A 25,272-nucleotide genomic window follows, 5' to 3' on the forward strand; every position below is an offset into this window, starting at 1 on the left:
ATGCACTTTGCTCTTGCACAGACAGACAGCAGAGGCTGGCCTAAGCCGAGAAGGTTCGAAGCCCCCGCCTCCTCCTACAACCCACCCCCCTCTCTCACCGCACTCAAGTTAAATTCTAAAACGTGAGCATTGACTGCTAAATCCCCTGCAGGAAGCCCGGGTGTGAGACATACAGTACAAGTGCAATGAAAGGTAAGGTTGTCATGGTCCAAAATGCTCAATATAGCCTGAATCAAGCCCTCGTTTCTCCCAAGACGATGCCGCCCAGAACAGCACCGGCAGCCAGACTGTGGACCCTCTGCCCGCCTCGGAGGAGAAGATGGAGGAGAGGGGTCAGTGGAGCAACAAGGTGGAGTTCATTCTGTCCGTTGCCGGCTCCATCATCGGCTTGGGCAACATGTGGCGCTTCCCGTACCTCTGCTACAAGAACGGAGGAGGTGAGACATCTTCTTTTTATCACAATGCATCATAACAACATTTTATTTGTCACTTTATATGTCTTTGGACTTTCTGTGTGGCTGCAGCCGAGCGGTTATAAAAAAGAAACTTGCCTTCTCTGGGTCTCGGAACAGCATGCGGTCGTTCTGCTCTCCGCGCCGCCTTTGGGGGCAGGGTCAAAGGTCAGGGCCGAGCGGGGTCAGACAGCTGTTGTTGCTTCTCACTCGCAGCAGCTGTCCTCACAGAGGCAGAAACGTTACGCCAGGACTCGAATAGACAGATCTTTGGTTAACCCTCTGGCGTCCGCGACCTCGATAGGCGACGCTGCGTGATGACGCAACAGCACGGTCACGCTTCAAACGACACGGGATTGTTGCAAAGTGTTATCTTACCACAATATTTATTCTGCTATTAAAAATACCCCAAAACAGAGCCTTTTTCGGTGATAATATTAGAAAATATATGGAAATTACTGGAAAAAATCATGAATCTTTTTATAATTTGTACAAAACAATACTTAACGGTAATTGCAAATCCATTATTCAAAACATTGTTAAATATCATGTTACTATAATATACTTATCATGAAAATGTAAGAAAATCTATGAAAGTTGACAAAACAAAGACATTTTAAATAATTAACTTAGAAATTAATAACATTATATTGCTATAAGGTAGTATACTATTATTATACCTATGAGAAAAAATTTTTTTGTAAATAATGTAAAAATATGTGAGGAAAATTCTAAATGAAATATGGCAATTTGTTATTGTTTTGTCAAAAAATTATATAAAAAAAGGTAATTTTGTGAATTATTTTAAAATGTTTCTGGAGAATAATATTACTCTATTTTTTGTACTATTATTGTACCTTTTATGCCTTTATATAATAAAATAAAGTATATGGAAATTACTGAAAAAAGAATGACATGTTTAGTCATTTAAAAACCCTTAATATTAAATAGATGATTTAACATTTTAAACTTTTTAAATATCATATTACTTTAAGCTGATACTATTTATATACTGAAGAAGGTAGTTTTATTTACAACATAACAAAATTGGAAATTTACAAAAAAATATGTGTGGAAAAATAATGAATAAAAAAAAGAAGCATTTTTATTATTTTGTTATAAAGTATCAAACATGATAACGGTGTGTATCATTTTAGAATTTTAGAATTTGATATGTATTTTAGTTATAATTTAATGTGTATATTTATTATGTATATTTTTTATGTTATAATTTATATAATTATTAGCACTATTATTATATATTTATGACTCTATACAATACAAGAAAATATATGGAAATTACTGAAAAAAATCATGAATCTTTTTATAATTTGTACAAAACAATACTTAACGGTAATTGCAAATCCATTATTCAAAACATTGTTAAATATCATGTTACTATAATATACTTATCATGCAAATGTAAGAAAATCTATGAAAGTTGACAAAACAAAGACATTTTAAAATACTTAACTTAGAAATGAATAACATTATATTGCTATTTAAGGTAGTATACTATTATTATACCTATGATCAGAACATTTTTGTAAACAATGTAAAAATATGTGTGGAAAATTCTAAATACAAAATGAGAATTTGTTATTTTTTTGTCAAAAAATTATATAAAAAAAGGTAATTTTGTGACTTATTTTAGAATTTTTCTGGAGAATAATATTACTCTATTTATTGTACTATTATTATACCTTTTATGCCTTTATATAATAAAATAAAGTATATGGAAATTACTGAAAAAAGAATGACATGGTTAGTAATTTAAAAACCCTTAATATTAAATAGATGATTTAACATTTTAAACTTTTTAAATATCATATTACTTTAAGCTGATACTATTTATATACTGAAGAAGGTAGTTTTATTTACAACATAACAAAATTGGAAATTTACAAAAAAATATGTGTGGAAAAATAATGAATAAAAAAAAGAAGCATTTTTATTATTTTGTTAAAAAGTATCAAACATGATAACGGTGTGTATCATTTTAGAATTTTAGAATTTGATATGTATTTTAGTTATAATTGAATGTGTATATTTATTATGTATATTTTTTATGTTATAATTTATATAATTATTAGCACTATTATTATATATTTATGACTCTATACAATAAAAGAAAATATATGGAAATTACTGAAAAAAATCATGAATCTTTTTATAATTTGTACAAAACAATACTTAACGGTAATTGCAAATCGATTATTCAAAACATTGTTAAATATCATGTTACTATAATATACTTATTATGCAAATGTGAGAAAATCTATGAAAGTTGACAAAACAAAGACATTTTAAAATACTTAACTTAGAAATGAATAACATTACATTGCTATTTAAGGTAGTATACTATTATTATACCTATGATCAGAACATTTTTGTAAACAATGTAAAAATATGTGTGGAAAATTCTAAATAAAATATGACAATTTGTTGTTGTTTTGTCAAAAAATTATATAAAAAAAGGTAATTTTTGTGAATTATTTTAAAATGTTTCTGGAGAATAATATTACTCTATTTATTGTACTATTATTATACCTTTTATGCCTTTATATAATAAAATAAAGTATATGGAAATTACTGAAAAAAGAATGACATGGTTAGTCATTTAAAAACCCTTAATATTAAATAGATGATTTAACATTTTAAACTTTTTAAATATCATATTACTTTAAGCTGTGTTATACTATTTATATACTGAAGAATGTAGTTTTATTTACAACATAACAAAATTGGAAATTTACAAAAAAATATGTGTGGAAAAATAATGAATAAAAAAAAGAAGCATTTTTATTATTTTGTTAAAAAGTATCAAACATGATAACGGTGTGTATCATTTTAGAATTTTAGAATTTGATATGTATTTTAGTTATAATTGAATATGTATATTTATTATGTTATAATTTATATAATTATTAGCACTATTATTATATATTTATGACTATACAATAAAAGAAAATATATGGAAATTACTGAAAAAAATCATGAATCTTTTTATAATTTGTACAAAACAATACTTAACGGTAATTGCAAATCCATTATTCAAAACATTGTTAAATATCATGTTGCTATAATATACTTATTATGCAAATGTAAGAAAATCTATGAAAGTTGACAAAACAAAGACATTTTAAAATACTTAACTTAGAAATGAATAACATTATATTGCTATTTAAGGTAGTATACTATTATTATACCTATGATCAGAACATTTTTGTAAACAATGTAAAAATATGTGTGGAAAATTCTAAATACAAAATGAGAATTTGTTATTTTTTTGTCAAAAAATTATAAAAAAAGGTAATTTTGTGACTTATTTTAGAATTTTTCTGGAGGATAATATTACTCTATTTATTGTACTATTATTATACCTTTTATGCCTTTGTATAATAAAATAAAGTATATGGAAATTACTGAAAAAAGAATTACATGGTTAGTAATTTAAAAACCCTTAATATTAAATAGATGATTTAACATTTTAAACTTTTTAAATATCATATTACTTTAAGCTGTGTTATACTATTTATATACTGAAGAAGGTAGCTTTATTTACAACATAACAAAATTGGAAATTTACAAAAAATATGTGTGGAAAAATAATGAATAAAAAAAAGAAGCATTTTTATTATTTTGTTAAAAAGTATCAAACATGATAACGGTGTGTATCATGTTAGAATTTTAGAATTTGATATGCATTTTAGTTATAATTTATTGTGTATATTTATTATGTATACTTATTATGTTATAATTTATATAATTATTAGCACTATTATTATATATTTATGACATAACAAAATTGGAAATTTACAAAAAATATGTGTGGAAAAATAATGAATAAAAAAAAGCATTTTTATTATTTTGTTAAAAAGTATCAAACATGATAATGGTGTGTATCATGTTAGAATTTTAGAATTTGATATGTATTTTAGTTATAATTTAATGTGTATATTTATTATGTATATTTTTTATGTTATAATTTATATAATTATTAGCACTATTATTATATATTTATGACTCTATACAATAAAAGAAAATATATGGAAATTACTGAAAAAATAATTTGTAAAAAAACAATTATAATAAATAAATAATCTAACATTGTAACATTTATAAAAATCATATTACAATAAAATGTGCTATACTATTTCTATACTGAAGAAGAAAATTACATCTTTAATAATTTGGGGAAAAAACAACAACAAACTTAATATTAAATAGATGATTAAGTGAATTATATTTATATAGCGCTTTTCTCTAGTGACTCAAAGTGCTTTACATTGTGAAACCCAATATCTAAGTTACATTTTTAAACCAATGTGGGTGGCACTGGGAGCAGGTGGGTAAAGTGTCTTGCCCAAGGACACAACGGCAGTTACTAGTTTGGCAGAATCGGGGATCGAACCTGGAACCCTCAAGTTGCTGGCACGGCCACTCTACCAACTGCTATACCGCCCCATTTAACACCTTAACAATTTGAAACATGGTATTACTTCAACATGTGTTATACTATTCACAAACTGAAGAAGATAGTTTTATGTACAATGCAAGAAAATGTGTAGAAATTTACGATAAATATGTGTCAAAAATTATGAATGAAAAAAAGACACATTCTTATGATTTTGTCTCAAAATTTACAAGAAAATAATCTTGTGAATTATTTTCCAATTGTTTATTTAATATTACTGTTATGATTCAATATGTATATATATTTTGTTATTATTTATATTTAATATTACTATTAATATACCTTTATGCCATTTTTATAATAAAATTAATTATATGAAAATTAATCCAAAAAGTTAAATGTTGAATCATTTGTGAAAAAAATACTTAATATAAATAGATAATTAATTTTTTTTAATTTTTAAATATCATATTAGTATAAAATGTGTTATATGTACAATGTAAAAATAAAAAAATAAAAAAATAATTTAAAAAAACCAAACAAAAACAAACAAAATAATAAGATAATTTACAGTAGGGAGGGGATTCACATTTGCCACAGTTTACCTGACACATGAAACATGACGAATTGGTGTGGGGTGCACTATCCATTTTAACCGCCAGATGGCAGTAGGGTGCTTGATATCTTAAAATGTCCTTTATGGCAATTTCAACTTTGACCACAGCGTCCACAGCGCCAATTGCTATGTGGAGTGGCGCTTTCCATCATTTTCAACAGACTGCATTGCAACATGATTACCACCCCCTTCCCCTCACGCCAGATCCACAATAACATTTCTTCTCTGCACAGGGGCTTTCCTTATCCCGTATCTCATCTTCCTGTTTGCCTGCGGCGTTCCAGTCTTCTTCCTGGAGACGGCGCTGGGACAGTTCACCAGCGAGGGAGGGATAACATGCTGGAGAAAAATTAGCCCCTTGTTTGAAGGTATAACGATACTTATTATGTAATATATATATATATATAAAAATGTATTTATATATATATATATAAAATTATTTATATATATATATATATATATATATATATATATATATATATATATATATATATATATATATATATATATATATATATATATATATATATATATATATATATATATATATATATATATATATGTATATGTATATATATATATATATATATATATATATATATATATATATATATATATATATATATATATATATATATATATATATATATATGTGTATATGTATGTATGTATGTATATGTACTGTATATGGGCAAGAAACTATATTTGGTAAAACCACATAATTTCTCACAGCCAGTGATGTTGTGTAGTCATAATATTATTATAAATAAAATCAAAATACTTAGCCGAATTAAATGAAGACTACTCTAGCAACAACTACGCTGATAGTAGCTAAAAAAGCTACTCTATAAGTCAATGGTTCTCAAACTTTTTTCACCCAGTACCAACTCAGAAAAAACTTGGCTCTCAAAGTACCACCAGAATGACCAACATAAGCGTAGTAGTATTCATTAAAAACAAAACTGTACATTAGATAATGTTTTCTAACCACTGCACTATGATAAATTGATGGATGCTGGGCAGGATTTAATAGTACATAAACATATTACTATTCTAAGTTACGGTTTTCCCAGAATGCAACAGGACATATAACATAGGTGCCACAAGGTGTTTACAAAGTGCAAAGAATAAGAGTCCCAATAAACAACGTATAATACTGTATGTATTTGTCATTAAAATAAAAATATATCAATCCAATTATGTTATCATTATAGGTTTTTATCATCTTAAGAATATAGCCATATAGCCAGAGTTCGCCCAATTCTCTCTCAGGGCAACACGGAGACGCTAATGCATGGTTTTATTAAAAGACATATAGAATTGTTGTAACGCCCTGCTTTCTGGTCTTCCTAAAACGGTCATTACATCTTTGCATTTACTCCAAAATTCAGCGGCACGTGTCCTGACGAAGACCAGAAGGCTGGCTCACATTACACCAGTTTTAAAATCTCTGCATTGGCTTCCCGTGTGTTTCAGGATCCATTTTAAGGTTCTTCTTATGGTTTATAAAGGTTTTTATGGTATTGGGCCTTCTTATCTTTCAGATTTGCTTTTACCCTATGAGCCTTCCCGGGCCCTGAGATCCTCCGGCACTCATCTCCTAATAATTCCAAAAGTCAGGACACAAAGTCACGGGATGGCATCTTTCCACCATTACGGGCCCCGGTCTATGGAACAGCTTGCCGGAGGACCTCAGGGCTGCGGAGAACGTTCATGTTTTTAAGAGCGGGCTTAAGACCCACCTTTTTGATTTGACTGTTACCTGATATTAATTATTTTATTGAAGTCATTTGTATTTTACTTTTTATCCTATTAGTTATGCAAGATTGAGTTTTGTTCTATTTATTTATTTACTGTATATTATTATTATTTTTTTTCTATTAATCTCCATATGTCTTACTTGTATTTTGTTCTTTATCTCTACTCATGGTTCTTACTATTTTACAAGTTTTATTATTTTTTTATTTTCCAACGTTCCTCAGATGAGCAATCTGCCTCAGGGGTTATCGGCCGTGCTTATAGGGGCGCTTTTGTGTCAGGGTCTTGGTGGCCATGGTCTGATGACCTCCTGGTGCAGATGGCTCCTGTGATAGTGTTTACTCACATGTTTCCTCTGTACTCAGCCATGCAATAATTTGTTTATATAGTTGCATGTGTGTGTAAGTTGTGTATGTGTGTGTTTGTGTTTGGAATCTGTGTCCGTGCGTACGTATGTGATAATTGGGGATATGGGTCACCGGGGTATTGTTTTTAACTTTGTAAAGCACCTTACGTTGCATTTCTTTTATGTATGAACAGCGCTTTATAAATAAAGTTTGATTGATTGATTATATAATAGTAACACTTTTAACATTATTTTGTTATTATCTGTATTTATTTTGATCACTAATGTCATTTATATTATTATACTAACAGTGTATGTAATTGATACATGGAAAAATATGACAAATATTCAACTATGATTATGTTATACATATTAATATTTCACTCTATATTAATCATGTTTTTTTTCATTTTTTTTAAACATCTTAAATTGAATTTAATCACTGATTTAACTGTTAAGTGTTGGGAATACATTAATCAAATATTTGAACAAATAGAAAAACAAACAAAAATTGTCATATATTTTGCCATGTTTATACAGTATGAATGTTGTTTTTTCCAGTGGGTGCTTAAAATGAACGCAGCCTGTAAAACTTTTCACAGCCAATGAGCGAAATTTGCCATCCTGTATTTCTTTATTAAAAGAAAAATACATAAATCCAATTATGTTATTATGATATTTTAGTATAAACTTCAGTGTTTCCCATTAACTGCCAAGATACCTGTGGCGGTGGGGGCGTGGCTACGGGTGTGGCTATGAGCGTGGTCACCATGACATCATCGAGTAATTTGCATAATGTACTACAATGATATGATTTTCTCTAAAAAGGCTCAAAAAATTTATACTTACTAATTAATAATAACAGTTTTGTTTTAAACGTTCATCCATCCATCCATTTTACAATATAATTACAACACTTTATGTACATATTTATATACAGATTTGAACAATAAGTTATTCACTGAAATATATTTCTTAATTGTGGTTCTTACAAAAAATATATCTTATAAAATATAAAAGCTAAAATGTCTCTTAAAGTTCTGCCCCTTTAATTAGTGCATACTAAATAATTTAACTTTAGCCTACTACTACAACCATATTATTTACCAGCAACATAAAGTGAAACAGAGGCAGAGGTGTCCTGCCACAGTCAGTAACAAATAAACAGAAAACAGTAGTGGTCAAATACAAATAAGGCAACAAGAGAAGTATCCTACACTTCTCTTTTGTAAAGTAAATCTGAACAGCCTATATGGGGATCTACATCAACTATATGATTTGCCTGAGAAGCTGGACAGGACAAAAAAAAAAAAAAAAAAAAAATTTTAAATTTGTGGCGGACATAATTCTTTCGTGGCGGGCCGCCACAAATAAATACATGTGTGGGAAACACTGAACTTATTACATATTTTTTTGTTCCATGTATTTTGTATTTATTGTGAATGGTAATTCAGCACGTTTGAAAAAAAAAAAAAAAAAAAAAAAAAAAAAGGAACAGTATACAAAAAAAAAAATAATTATTTTACATGTGATCATTTCCAATATATTCTCTATTTTTTTATTTTATTTTATTTACTTGGTTACTTGGTTGGTTAAAAATGATCTTAGCATTCATCAATCTTCCCTGGCAATCAGCTAAAAGTATACTTAAAACAAAAAAACAATGAAAATTATTTACAAAAAAATTCTTAATATATCTTTATAATTAAAGATAACATACCGGTATATGTTTCTGAGTAGAAGTGGAAGAAAGACAACATTTGCGTCAAATATTTAGAGACAGTCTTACAGAATACCAAAGGGCAATCAAAGCAAAGCAAAACTAGCACTTATCTTTCTAATCTTGTGTCTAACAACAGTCACAAACGCCACATGCTGTTCAACACTTTTATCTTGCTTATTAATCCAATGAACTCAAACAGTGCCGTGCCTTCTTCTACTCTCTTTGAACAATTTTTGACATTTTGTCACAGAGAAAATATCCATGATTAGACGGTCCTTTCCTGCTGTAGTCTCTTGGAAACATGTCTTACTACCTTCGAGTGTTTTGAGCCAGTGTCCCTCCCTGACTTAACAAATATAGTTCTACAGATTACGCCTTCTGCACACTGGACATTGTCCCATGTCGGCTTTCTAAAAATGTTTTTAACTCAATATTGTTTCCCAACCTCCTTGTGGTCTAGCCACTACTCAAAAAGATTAACCTTGACCCCGATATCTTATCGAATTTTAGACCAATCTCGAAGTTGCCATTTTTATCTAAGGTCCTAGAGGAGGTTGTTTATGATCAACTTCTGTCTTATCTGAACCCTCATGATATTGGAGAGAAATGTCAGTGTAGTTTTAAATCACAACATAGCACACAAGCTGTCTTTTTAAAAATCAAAGCTAGCAGGGGCCATTTTGATATTTTTTATTTTAAAAACCAATACAATATATGTATAAAAAATATACATTTAGGCTTCCACTCAGGCTTGATCCCGGGGACCCCAAAGGGTTTTGGTCCAAAAAATATAAAAAAATGTGTCATTATTCAGTATTATTATTTGTAGGGATGTCCGATAATGGCTTTTTGCCGATATCCGATATTCCGATATTGTCCAACTCTTTAATTACCGATACCGATATCAACCGATATATGCAGTCGTGGAATTAACACATTATTATGCCTAATTTGGACAACCAGGTATGGTGAAGATAAGGTACTTTTTAAAAAAATTATTAAAATAAGATAAATAAATTAAAAACATTTTCTTGAATAAAAAAGAAAGTACAACAATATAAAAACAGTTACATAGAAACTAGTAATGAATGAAAATGAGTCAAATGAACTGTTAAAGGTTAGTACTATTAGTGGACCAGCAGCACGCACAATCATGTGTGCTTACGGACTGTATCCCTTGCAGACTGTATTGATATATATAGATATATAATGTAGGAAGCAGAATATTAATAACAGAAAGAAACAACCCTTTTGTGTGAATGAGTGTAAATGGGGGAGGGAGGTTTTTTGGGTTGGTGCACTAATTGTAAGTGTATCTTGTGTTTTTTATGTAGATTTAATTTTTTTTAAAAAACAAACAAAAAAAAAACAACCCCCAAAAACGATACCGATAATAAAAAAAACGATACCGATAATTTCCGATATTACCTTTTAACGCATATATCATACATATCATACATCTCTAATTATTTGTGTTATTATTCAAGTTTTTAAATCTCTAGATCAACATTAGGTCTATCTGTCAATATAACATTTTTTAAAGATTTAAATTGTATGCTCTTTTTGTCAAAGAAAACCCTTTTTTTTAAATGAAAAAAACACAAAATATGCAATATTTTCACCCAATAAAATTTTTAAGTGGGATATTTGAGATGATATGATAATTGGAGCCTTAAAAAGGTCAATAACTCATAACACCATTGATTTTAATTCATTTTTATTTTTGGAGCAATGACACTTAAAAACTAATCACACTAAAATTCTAGGGGATCCAAAAGGGTCCTAAAGTGTTAAAAAATAAATTATAATTTTTTTTTTTTTACTGTTTACTTTTAACACAAATATCTCGAGATCAACTTCAGATCTATCTGTCAATTATAAGTTTCATTGTTGTTTATGTTTTTTGTTTGTTCGTTTTAGGCCCTTCTTTAAAAAAAAAAAAAAAACAGCTCGTTTTTTTACATGGCAAACACAAAATATGCAACATTTTCCCCCCAAAAATATCTCAAAATATTGAATGTGACGTATGTAATTCATAATGACATTGATTTTGATTCATTATTATTTTTTAAAGAAAGAAACAGCCTACATGGCAGCTTTGTGTGATTAGAGTAAACATTGCAACATTTTCTTGTTACATTTCACCTGTTTGCTCTTTAAAAACCACTTTTAATGTTTTTTATTTTTTTCTATCGTATTTTTAAAATGTGCCGTGGGGCCGTTAAAAAATGACCTGCGGGCCGCAAATGGCCCCCGGGCCGCACTTTGGACACCCCTGCTGTAGACCATAGCATTCTTTTAACTTGCCCCGAGTCTTGTGTATTAAAAGTACAACTCTGAAATGGTTCCAGTCATTTTTCACCAACAGGAGCTTTTCTGTAAAACTAGGCCAGTACTCCACCTCTGAGTCTGCCCTCAACTATGGTGTACACCAAGGATCCATTTTGTGGTGTTCTTTTAGTGCACTTTTGTGCTCGTCACCGATTGTCTCAAACAAACACCATATTCAAACATAAAGGTGTCCATATGTGCACTTGGCACCAGGACACCCTAGGCCGCAGTTCGATGATCGACTTTGTGGTTATGTCATCGGATTTGGGGTCTCATGTTTTGGATACTCGGGTGAAGAGAGCTTTCAACCGATCACGCCTGGTGGTGAGTCGGCTCCGATGGTGTGGGAGGATACCGGACAGATCCGGCAGGCCCAAACGCATAGTGAGGGTCCGCTGGGAACGTCTGGCAGAGTCTCCTGTCATAGAGTTTTAATTCTTACCTCTGGAAGAACTTCGAACATTTTACAAGGGAGGCCCTGGACATTGAGTCTGAGTGGACCATGTTCCGTGCCTTGGAAGGCCTAGAGGCAGCCGATCGGAGCTGTGGCCGCAAGGTGGTCGGTGCCTCCTGTGGCGGTAATCGCAGAAGGATGAGGGATGTCGTCAAACTGAAGGAGGCTCATGGGACTCTGGAGGCCTTGCGGTGTGCGGCTTTGGCAGTTAGATAGGCAAAAACTCGGACATGGGAGGAGTTTGGAGAAGTTTTAAATTGTTTCTTATGTCTGTACAGCTGAACAAACTGAACTGAAACTGAAAAGATCGGTAGGTTGGAGTTCAAATCCCAGCCGAGTCATACCAAAGACTATAAAAATGGGACCCGTTTCCTCCCTGCTTGGCACTCAGCATCAAGGGTTGGACTTGGGGGTTAAATCACCAAAATGATTCCCGGGCGCGGCGCCGCTGCTGCCCACTGCTCCCCAAAGGGGATGGGTCAAATGCAGAGGACAAATTTCACCACATCTAGTGTGTGTGTGACAATCATTGGTACTTTAATCTTAATCTTAATCTTAAATTATACATTTGACAAATATTAAGAAAAATACTGGAAAAAAAACAAACATACGAAGCAATATTGTTTGTGTTTTATTATTTCAATGTTCATTTGTTTTAAATGTATACACTTAATTTTTTTTAAATTTAACCATAGCTGATAACATTAGAATATAAAATAAGATGCAAATGTATTGAATGATTGATTGATGAGGTATTTTAATGGTGTATCAGTATAAATAATAAAAATACAGTATTATTTTATATATATACACTACCGTTCAAAAGTTTGGGGTCACATTGAAATGTCCTTATTTTTGAAGGAAAAGCACTGTACTTTTCAATGAAGATAACTTTAAACGAGTCTTAACTTTAAAGAAATACACTCTATACATTGCTAATGTGGTAAATGACTATTCTAGCTGCAAATGTCTGCTTTTTGGTGCAATATCTACATAGGTGTATAGAGGCCCATTTCCAGCAACTATCACTCCAGTGTTCTAATGGCACAATGTGTTTGCTCAATGGCTCAGAAGGCTAATTGATGATTAGAAAACCCTTGTGCAATCATGTTCACACATCTGAAAACAGTTGAGCTCGTTACAGAAGCTACAAAACTGACCTTCCTTTGAGCAGATTGAGTTTCTGGAGCATCACATTTGTGGGGTCAATTAAACGCTGAAAATGGCCAGAAAAAGAGAACTTTCATGTGAAACTCGACAGTCTATTCTTGTTCTTAGAAATGAAGGCTATTCCACAAAATTGTTTGGGTGACCCCAAACTTTTGAACGGTAGTGTTTATACAATCATTTCTCTTTGTGACTGAATTTGAATGTTTTCCTCCAGGTCTTGGCTACGGCACACAAGTGATCGTGACCTTGCTGAACTTCTACTACATCGTGGTCCTGGCTTGGGGGATGTTCTACCTGTCCTTCTCCTTCTCCTGGGACCTTGCCTGGTCTTCCTGCAACAACTCGTGGAACACTGGTACTGTGCCGGGACCACTTTGTCTTTGTGAAGAAACCTCTTGAACGTTCTGCTCAACTTCTCCAGAAAACTGTGTGGAGTTCCAGCGGAGAAACACCTCCATCAACCAAACCATCTTCTCCAATGCCACCTCTCCTGTCATGGAGTTTTGGGAGTGAGTTCCATCGTGTGTCTCACGTCACATGTTTTAGGGAGGGGGGCGACCATGCACGACTCTCTTTGGTCTCAACAGGAGACGAGCGCTAAGGATCTCGCCCGGCATCGACCATATGGGCTCGCTCAACTGGGACCTGGTTCTGTGTCTGTTCATCGCCTGGGTTATGTGCTACTTTTGCATCTGGAAGGGGGTTAAGTCCACAGGAAAGGTGAGTGGGCGTCAAAATAGCATCTTTGTTTCAGTTGTTGACTGATAAGTCATTTTGTGTCAATGCAGGTGGTCTACTTCACTGCAACCTTCCCTTATTTGATGCTTATTGTGCTGCTGGTGCGAGGGCTCACTCTGCCTGGTGCCGGCATCGGCATCCAGTTCTACCTCTATCCGGATTTGGGACGTCTGGCAGACCCACAGGTACCCACAAAACAAACCATGGCATGGCACTGAGGATTGAGGAAAAACGACACCTTTTAGGTGTCCACACTACAGAATAGCCAAAATAAACACCCTCTAAAAATACAATATGAGTTGGGGAAATTGTGTTATATGTAAATATAAACGGAATACAATGATTTGCAAATCCTTTTCAACCCATATTCAGTTGAATATGCTACAAAGACAACATATTTGATGTTCAAACTCATAAACTTTATAATTTTTTTTTGGAAATAATAATTAACTTAGAATTTCATAGCTTCAACACGTGCCAAAGTAGTTGGGAAAGGGCATGTTCACCACTGTGTTACATGGCCTTTCCTTTTAACAACACTCAGTAAACGTTTGGGAACTGAGGAGACACATTTTTGAAGCTTCTCAGGTGGAATTCTTTCCCATTCTTGCTTGATGTACAGCTTAAGTTGTTCAACAGTCCGGGGGTCTCCCTTCTGCTATTTTAGACTTCATAATGCGCCACACATTTTCAACGGGAGACAGGTCTGGACTACAGGCAGGCCAGTCTAGTACCCGCACTCTTTGACTATGAAGCCACGTTGATGTAACACGTGGCTTGGCATTGTCTTGCTGAAATAAGCAGGGGCGTCCATGGTAACATTGCTTGGATGGCAACATATGTTGCTCCAAAACCTGTATGTACCTTTCAGCATTAATGGCGCCTTCACAGATGTGTAAGTTACCCATGTCTTGGGCACTAATACACCCCCATACCATCACAGATGCTGGCTTTTACACTTTGCGCCTATAACAATCCGGATGGTTCTTTTCCTCTTTGGTCCGTAGGACACGACGTCCACAGTTTCCAAAAACAATTTGAAATGTGGACTCGTCAGACCACAGAACACTTTTCCACTTTGTATCAGTCCATCTTAGATGAGCTCAGGCCCAGCGAAGCCGACGGCATTTCTGGGTGTTGTTGATAAACGGTTTTCGCCTTGCATAGGAGAGTTTTAACTTGCACTTACAGATGTAGCGACCAACTGTAGTTTCTGACAGTGGGTTTCTGAAGTGTTCCTGAGCCCATGTGGTGATATCCTTTACACACTGATGTGGCTTGTTGATGCAGTACAGCCTGAGGGATGGAAGGTCACGGGCTTAGCTGCTTACGTGCAGTGATTTCTCCAGATTCTCTGAACCCTTTGATGATATTACGGAGCGTAGATGGGGAAATCCCTAAATTCCTTGCAATAGCTGGTTGAGAGGTTTTTCTTAAACTGTTCAACAATTTGCTCACGCATTTGTTGACAAAGTGGTGACCCTCGCCCCATCCTTGTTTGTGAATGACTGAGCATTTCATGGAATCTACTTTTATACCCAATCATGGCACCCACCTGTTCCCAATGTGCCTGCACACCTGTGGGATGTTCCAAATAAGTGTTTGATGAGCATTCCTCAACTTTATCAGTATTTATTGCCACCTTTCCCAACTTCTTTGTCATGTGTTGCTGGCATCAAATTATAAAGTTAATGATTATTTGCAAAAAAAAAAAAGTTTATCAGTTTGAACATCAAATATGTTGTCTTTGTAGCATATTCAACTGAATATGGGTTGAAAATGATTTGCAAATCATTGTATTCCGTTTATATTTACATCTAACACAATTTCCCAACTCATATGGAAACGAGGTTTGTAGTTTTAAACACATTTTATTATATTTGTTGTAATAAAATACAAACACATCAAAAATGAAGGTATGAATGAATGGTAGTAAAAAGAAAAAGAACATGGTGTTTTTATACTTTTTTTAAACAATTTAATTAATGTACTTATATTATAGCTTTTAAATATAATTATAAGAGTAATAGTAATAGTATTAACAATAATCATTAAAAAAAGTGAGATAAACACATTTTTAGGTTATTTTGTTCAGTGTACTTATATATCATTTTTAAAATATAATATTGGTACTAATAAAAGGAAAATAAAATGTTTTAGATAATGTGAACTATTTTAAGGTAATCTATTTTTATTTATTATTTTAAAAAATAATAGTGATAGTATCAATAAGATAACATGATGCTCTTTTAAATAAATATTTTTTAAATGTATTTAAACATTTTACTTATATTTAATCTTCAAATTGTTGTAATTTAATTATATGATAAATAAATTATAATATTAATATCAATAATTATAATAACAAAAAAAGAACATGGTGTTTTTGAAATAAACGTTTAAATGTATTTTTTAGGTTAATTTTATCAATGTACTTTGCTTTAATCTTTTAAATACAATATTGATAACAATAAGGAAGAAAAAAAATATGTTTTTAAATACTGTAAAAAAATATTCTAAATATTATAATAATGGAAAATAAATAAATAAAACAGATTGGTGATTCCCAATCACTGTGCCGTGTGTCGGGCACCAATTTCACTGAACTGGACGTTTTCTGACACGCCAAAACAATGAAATGTTCTTCCACTGGATGGCTTTGGTGTTTCCACCTGTTACCGTTCATACCTTATTTTTCTTCAGTGGTGCGCCGTCAGATCTAATGTCAAACATGTGCCTACGCACAGAAAGTAGAACAAAAGGTATGAGATTGTGATCGATATCGGCAGATCGGCAGCATGGCAATATCTGTATGGCGCATGAAGTCGTATAGATTAATATCTTTGTTCAGTTTGCAGCTAAACAGCTTTTACCGGTATACGTTGTTTTTGTCCAAACATCTGCATTTGTGAGGCCTGCTTCACCATCTCTGGTTGAGGTTTAGACTCTTCAGTTCTTCCCCAAATGAGAAACCTATTGGTGTTCTGCCCCCTGCTGGCAGGGAAACACTAGGTGCAGGCCACCCGTGGTTCCGAATGGGGTCCTGCTGGGTCCATCTGTGCTATGTAAAAAGAAGCAGGAACTGCAAGGATCAGATCAAACGCCAGGCCAGGACTCTTGCTAGGACTGTAAACAGGACCACAGAGTGCAGACCAGGCCCCCCATATTGCTGTAAAACTGCGGTCCAATCAGACCAGCCTGTAGTGTCTTGGACTGTAGACGTTTGGTAATGAGTATTCATTGCATGTTAATTATTACACATCAGTGAATTCCTCTGGATCATACAACCGTTGCGTGTCACGTGCTTTGCTGCCTTAATGGTGTACTGTAGTTAAATAAACGCGCTCGGCTGCACAATTTAACATAAAGTTATGTAATCCTTGTAATACTCCGTGCATTTACTGAGTTTGTTCACTTCTTGTACCAATCTTTCATGTTAGTCAAATAAAAGCAAATCCTGTTATTAACATAAAACACATTATAGAGAGAATAAGTAGTTTTTCCATACATAAAGCAATGTGAAATACTAACACATGATGCATGAAATGTATATATGAACATTTAATATAAGTTTCCACTTAATTGAAGGTTATTATAGGCGAATAATAGAAAAGCCACTCGGATGCCCTGCAATGAGGTGACACCCCCCGCGACCCCGAGAGGGACAAGCGGTAGAAAATGGATGGATGGATGGCACTCGGATGCCTCTTTTACACTTTGCTTCTGTTAAATATCCATCCATCCGTTTTCTACCGCTTATTCCCTTCGGGGTTGCGGGGGGCGCTGGAGCCTATCTCATACTGATGATAATAATAATAATAATAAAAAGCAATTTAATCTAATTTTCATTTAATTAGTTTACTTATATTTATTATTTTATTATATAAAATACAATAATTATACTGTAATGTCAATTATTAATAAAATAATTTTTTAAATACATGTTAATTAATTTAATCAATTGACTTATTTTTCATCTTTAAAAAGTAAATGTTTTTTCAAATATATTAGTAAATAAGAATTTAAAATAATAATATTATTATTAATAAACTTGATGTTTTTTAAATATTGTAAAAATGTTTTTACATTAATTACATTTGATTGTATTTAATTTCTAAAATAGTATTGACACAAAAAAAACATGGTGGGAGGTCAATCGGTAATTCCCAACCACTGTGCCGCGTGCCAATGTCACTGAATCACACCTGTTGTGACTCACCAAACATTCTCGCCTTCTTTATCAAAGTGCTGGCATTCGCAACTTTCTTTGGCCTAAAGGTGGCTTATTTTGCAATAAAAAAGATTCTGTTTGGGCACATGATTTCGCAGAATGGTACGCGGGCAAACTAGTTTGTTCTGCGCAATGCGACGTACAAAAAGTGAGGCCTACGAAAACAAAAGTACTACGGCACATTATAATTTCAAAATGTTTTCATATAGATGTTTTATTACAACTTTTCCTTTTTGAAGGTATGGATGGATGCCGGGACCCAGATCTTCTTCTCCTATGCTATTTGCTTAGGGTCCCTCACTGCGCTGGGCAGCTACAACAAGTACAACAACAACTGCTACAGGTGCGTCTATCCTACACCTGCACACCGCGTCAACAGGAAGTCAAAGTTCACATATGCGTTGCAGAGACTGCCTGGCGCTCTGCTTTCTGAACAGCGGCACCAGCTTTGTGGCCGGCTTCGCCATCTTCTCCATCCTGGGTTTCATGTCGTACGAGCAGAATGTTCCCATCTCAGAGGTGGCAGAGTCCGGTAAGATCCGACACGACGGGTCAATAGATTTTTTTTTTTTTTTTACATTTAATCAACTTTCCTCCTGCAGGTCCTGGTCTTGCCTTCATTGCTTACCCTCGTGCCGTGACCATGATGCCTTTCTCTCCTCTGTGGGCCGCACTCTTCTTCATCATGATTGTTTTCTTAGGGCTGGACAGTCAGGTGAGCTGCTGAATACTCTTATGAATGAACGACGAGCCTGTAAAAATGACACTACCTCCGCTTTAGTTTGTGTGTGTGGAGAGCCTGGTGACCGCCATCGTCGACATGTACCCTGCCGTGTTCCGACGTAAAAACCGCAGGGAGCTCTTCCTCCTGGTTGTGGCTTTTCTCTCCTTCCTGGTGGGCCTCGTCATGCTAATGGAGGTAGGTACAAAATTAATAATGTGTTAGCATTCTAACAATAAGCATGTGTCAAGTACCAAGTTCTGCGATGAGGTGGCGACTTGTCCAGGGTGTACACCGCCTTCCGCCCGAATGCAGCTGAGATAGGCTCCAGCACAAAGTTATATGACTCTTGAGGTGTACGGCAGTAAGATGAGCAAATAAAAATGTGCATGTTAACAGGTAGCATGTATCACGTGCCAAGTGTATGGCTGTAAAGTGTAGGCTTGCAAAAAATGGCTAAAAAAGGTAGCGTGCTAAGGTTAGCATGTTAACAGTTAGCATATGTCACGTGTGAAAATATTTGATAAAAATAATAGGGATAATACAAACCCCGTTTCCATATGAGTTGGGAAATTGTGTTAGATGTAAATATAAACGGAATACAATGATTTGCAAATCCTTTTATCCCATATTCAATTGAATGCACTACAAAGACAAGATATTTGATGTTCAAACTCATAAACTTAGTTTTTTTTTTGCAAATAATTAACTTAGAATTTCATGGCTGCAACACGTGCCAAAGTAGTTGGGAAAGGGCATGTTCACCACTGTGTTGCATGGCCTTTCCTTTTAACAACACTCAGTAAACCTTTGGGAACTGAGGAGACACATTTTTGAAGCTTCTCAGGTGGAATTCTTTCCCATTCTTGCTTGATGTACAGCTTAAGTTGTTCAACAGTCCGGGGGTCTCCGTTGTGCTATTTTAGGCTTCATAATGCGCCACACATTTTCAATGGGAGACAGGTCTGGACTACAGGCAGGCCAGTCTAGTACCCGCACTCTTTTACTATGAAGCCACGTTGATGTAACACGTGGCTTGGCATTGTCTTGCTGAAATAAGCAGGGGCGTCCATAGTAACGTTGCTTGGATGGCAACATATGTTGCTCCAAAAGCTGTATGTGCCTTTCAGCATTAATGGCGCCTTCACAGATGTGTAAGTTACCCATGTCTTGGGCACTAATACACCCCCATACCATCACACATGCTGGCTTTTCCACTTTGCGCCTATAACAATTCGGATGGTTCTTTTCCTCTTTTGACGTCCACAGTTTCCAAAAACAATTTGAAATGTGGACTCGTCAGACCACAGAACACTTTTCCACTTTGTATCAGTCCATCTTAGATGAGCTCAGGCCCAGCGAAGCCGACTGCGTTTCTGGGTGTTGTTGATAAACGGTTTTCGCCTTGCATAGGAGAGTTTTAACTTGCACTTACAGATGTAGCGACCAACTGTAGTTACTGACAGTGGGTTTCTGAAGTGTTCCTGAGCCCATGTGGTGATATCCTTTACACACTGATGTGGCTTGTTGATGCAGTACAGCCTGAGGGATGGAAGGTCACGGGCTTAGCTGCTTATGTGCAGTGATTTCTCCACATTCTCTGAACCCTTTGATGATATTACGGAGCGTCAATGGTGAAATCCCTAAATTCCTTGCAATAGCTGGCTGAGAAAGGTTTTTCTTAAACTGTTCAATTTGCTCACACATTTGTTGACAAAGTGGTGACCCTCGCCCCATCCTTGTTTGTGAATGACTGAGCATTTCATGGAATCTACTTTTATACCCAATCATGGCACCCACATGTTCCCAATTTGCCTGTTCACCTGTGGGATGTTCCAAATAAGTGTTTGATGAGCATTCTCAACTTTATCAGTATTTATTGCCACCTTTCCCAACTTCTTTGTCACGTGTTGCTGGCATCAAATTCTAAAGTTAATGATTATTTGCAAAAAAACATTTTTTTATCAGTTTGAACATCAAATATGTTGTCTTTGTAGCCTATTCAACTGAATATTGGTTGAAAATGATTTGCATATCATTGTATTCTGTTTATATTTACATCTAACACAATTTCCCAACTCATATGGAAACAGGGTTTGTACTATACTACTACTATTACCACTAATAATGATAATACTAGTAATAATGAATGAAACATCTTTTTTTTTGAAATACTGTTTTAATTTACATAATTGATTAAATGATATTTAATATTTTAAATACATAATGATAATAATTTAATAGTAGAACATGGTATTTTTTAAATACTGTACAAAAAAATTTGATGAAATGTAATCAGATTTGTTTTAATGCAATAATAAGAATAATAGCATATTTGGTTATTTGAATGGGTGTTCAAACATTACTACACGGTAAACCCGAATAGGTAAGCAGAACTCCAAAAAAGTGAGGCAATTAGTTGCCACATATTTTTTGAGTCCATAAACTCAAATATTTGAGTATATCAGATCGTAAATATTTGAAGTTTATGTTAAATCCATCCATCCATCCATTTTCTACCGCTTATCCCTTTCGGGGTCGTGGGGGGGGGGGGGGGGGGGGTGGGTCTGGAGCCTATCTCAGCTACACCCTGGACAAGTCGCCACCTCAAGTTTATGTTAAATGTACTTTTAAATTATAATTGAATTAAACTTACACCAATTAAGCGAAATCAAAAATGTTCCTCCTCGTGTATGCTGCCTGAAGAGGAATTGCACGCAAATGCTACAAAATAAAAGCACTTCCTCTCTGTGTGCGTGTGCGCGTGCATGTAAAAATGTATATACTGTATACACACACACCGAGTATAATAACAATACACATCTATAATGCGATTGATTCATTCTTAATTTATTCTTGATTCGACTTAATGCTTTGTTCTTTCAAAATAAGACAACATTATGTTTAAGTCACTGAGTTTTAAGTAACTGAGTTAATTATTTTAAGTAGCGGTTACATAATCTGCAAACAAGTTAATATTGATTAAAAATGATAAGTTTAATGAAAGAAAATGTTACTCACACAACATTTTTAAGTAGGTACAACTTTTAACAACTTATTAAGTTTACACCATCCATCCATCCATTTCCTACCGCTTGTCCCTTTCGGGGTCGCGGGGGGCGCTGGAGCCTATCTCAGCTGCATTCGGGCGGTAGGCGGGTACACCCTGGACAAGTCGACTGCTTTTTTAAAAATGTGTTTAAGTTTTAACTTTCCTAACATATAGCATATATGAATCTGGTGGTAATATTACTCGTTTATTCCAAACATGCATAGTTACACTGTGGTACGTCACTTATTCAAGCAAAGCTTATGAAGCTAATAGATGAAGTGTTGCTCTTTCCAGGGTGGGATGTACGTCTTCCAGCTCTTCGACTACTACGCCGCCAGTGGCATGTGTCTTCTCTTCATGGGCCTCTTTGAGACCGTCTGCATCGCTTGGGTCTACGGTAAGCCGCATTTAAACAGGAGGTGCTACTGTAGGGTTTACTAAGTTAAGTTAAAGTACCAATGATTGTCACACACACACACACACACACTAGGTGTGGTGAAATTTGTCCTCTGCATTCGACCCATCCCCTTGTTCACCCCCTGGGAGGTGAGGGGAGCAGTGGGCAGCAGCGGTGGCCGCGCCCGGGAATCATTTTTGGTGATTTAACCCCCAATTCCAACCCTTGATGCGGAGTGCCAAGCAGGGAGGTAATGTGTCCCATTTTTTTAGTCTTTGGTATGACTCGGTTTGAACTCACAACCTGACGATCTCAGGGCGGACACTCTATAAACCAGGCCTGGGCAATTATTTTGACTCGGGGGCCACATTTAGAGAAAAAAATGTGTCTGGGGGCCGGTATATCTATTTTTATGAATACTAATACAAAACCTCACAATAATGTCTGATTGAATGCTAAAAACGTTATGAAAGACCGCCTTAAAAAACGTAATGAAATTTTAAATTTCTCTATGAAGGATAAAACACTGAATATTGACAAAATATGAACGTCACACCCCCTTTCAATCGACATATTTTACAATCAAGTGAAACGCAACAAAAATGCAACAAACAGTGAAATATGAACGCGAAGGGTACAAAATAAACCCCACCTACAATCTGATATACCTGATATATCACTAAGCTTTAGAACTTTGTTGTGAAAATCTACCTACTCAGTGGCCTAGTGGTTAGAGTGTCCACCCTGAGATGGGTAGGTTGTGAGTTCAAACCCCGGCCGGGTCATACCAAAGACTATAAAAATGGGACCCATTACCTCCCTGCTTGGCACTCAGCATCAAGGGTTGGAATTGGGGGTTAAATCACCAAAAATGATTCCCGGGCGCGGCTACGCTGCTGCCCACTGCTCCCCTCACCTCCCAGGGGGTGATCAAGGGGATGGGTCAAATGCAGAGGACAAATTTCACCACACCTAGTGTGTGTGTGACAATCATTGGTACTTTAACTTTAACTTAAATCTCCTTCCGCATCTGTGGAAACGCTTCCCGCCCGCACTGTTGGTGCCTCGTCTGAGCTGCTGTGACGTAGATTACCATAGTAACCAATTAGATCAGTGGTCCCCAACCACCGGGCCGCGGACCGCACAAGAAATTTAAAAAAAATTTAAAAAAAAAAAAAAAAAAAGAAAAAAAAAATGAAATCAACATAAAAAACACAATATATACATTATATATCAATATAGATCAATACAGTCTGCAGGGATACAGTCCGTAAGCACACATGATTGTATTTAATTATGTAAAAAAAAAAAAAAAAAATTTAAATACAACCCCCCTCCCCCCCACCGGTCCGTGGGACAAATTTTCAAGCGTTGACCGGTCCGCAGCTACAAAAAGGTTGGGGACCACTGAATTAGATGACCATAGTAACTAATTAGATTACCATAGTAACTTGCATATCATCCAAAAGCGCAGATTCCAACCATTGAAATACTTTGTGTAGTTCAAGACTTACGGTCATTAGAAAACATGACTGCACATCATAATGGCAGCTACACTTTCCATCTTAAAGATCTAAAAAAAATGATTTGCTTATGTCCGGCGGGCCTGATTGAAAAGCTTAACGGGCCGCATGTGGCCACCGGTCCTTAATTTGCCCAGGTCTGCTCTAACCACTAGCTGTTCGAAAAAAAATATCTCGATTTCGATATTTCAGGTGCGGATCGCTTTTACGATAACATCGAAGACATGATCGGCTACCGCCCTGGGCCTTATATCAAATACTGCTGGTTGTTCTTCACCCCAGCCACCTGCATTGTGAGTTTCACACCTCTTCTCATGACAATTTAGTAGGAAATGGTACAAAATATATGTCTCATTGTGTCCATAGGGTACATTTGCATTCTCTCTCATTAAATACACCCCTTTAAAATACAACAATGAGTATGTGTACCCATGGTGGGGGTACGTGATTGGCTGGCTGCTGGCTCTTTCCTCCATGGTTTGCATCCCTCTTTGGATGGTGTACAAGATCAGCACCACCCAGGGGACATTCAGAGAGGTAAAAAGGCCTCATTTCTTTATTTCTTGAAGAAATTACATTTTTTGTCTTTCCTCCAGCGCATTCAACTGCTCATCACACCATCAGAGGATTTGCCCAAAACAAAGCGGGAGCAGGAGAGGTTGCTGGCCATTTTTGCTCCAGAGGAAAACACCAGCAGGAATAAAAATGGCTACCATCCCGTTTCGGAGCAAGACTCCAACTTATGAGGCTCCAACTAATTTGTATATGCACCACTTAGATGGATTGATATAGCCCTGAAGCCATATTTGTATCATATTATTGTAATATCATGAGTGATTTTTGTATGTACAAGAATGCAATAAAATGTATTTTATATTTTAAGGTGAACTATCTGATGAAAATATGTAAGATTACTGTTGTAGAACTAATGTATCAATGTAGATTTTTATTTTGACTGTAACAAATTGTATAAAAATAATTTGTATGTCTGTTTTTAGATAAAGGTGTAAAATCCGACAACAAAACATGTGTAAATCACTATCCTTCCAAGTATATCTTTATCTGTATTTACAAACGCTTACAAGGGAAAATACTGAGGACATATTTCATAAGTTAACCCTAAAGCATTCTGGGATTTTGGGGGGGCTAAAACATCTAAAGATGGTCATGCCAAAGGTAAATGTAAGCTGTCATTGACCATTTGGAGTAGAGGAATGCTTCTCAATTATTTTCTCCACATCGCTACTTTAAATACCGGTAGTATCATTTGTCTATAAAATTGTTGTAAGTACACCTCTGCACGACATTGTGTCTTTAGAAACATTAAACAAAAACAAAATAGA

General features: G+C 34.7%; 1 protein-coding gene across 1 annotated transcript; it reads left to right on the forward strand.

Annotated features, from left to right (window-relative positions):
* Window positions 1-25,175, forward strand: LOC133662564 (sodium- and chloride-dependent GABA transporter 2-like). Its single transcript, XM_062066678.1, has 15 exons — window positions 1-122; window positions 238-437; window positions 5,719-5,853; window positions 13,482-13,622; window positions 13,689-13,776; window positions 13,855-13,987; window positions 14,056-14,190; window positions 18,476-18,579; window positions 18,644-18,768; window positions 18,839-18,951; window positions 19,018-19,155; window positions 22,304-22,406; window positions 24,122-24,222; window positions 24,296-24,466; window positions 24,526-25,175. The coding sequence occupies exons 1-15, from the start codon at window positions 1-3 to the stop codon at window positions 24,673-24,675; spliced, it is 1,959 nt and encodes a 652-aa protein (XP_061922662.1). The 3' UTR covers window positions 24,676-25,175.
* The last annotated feature ends 97 nt before the right edge of the window (window positions 25,176-25,272 follow it).

The sequence above is a fragment of the Entelurus aequoreus genome, linkage group LG12 (genome assembly GCF_033978785.1).
Source record: "Entelurus aequoreus isolate RoL-2023_Sb linkage group LG12, RoL_Eaeq_v1.1, whole genome shotgun sequence".
NCBI classification, from domain to species: Eukaryota; Metazoa; Chordata; class Actinopteri; order Syngnathiformes; family Syngnathidae; genus Entelurus; species Entelurus aequoreus.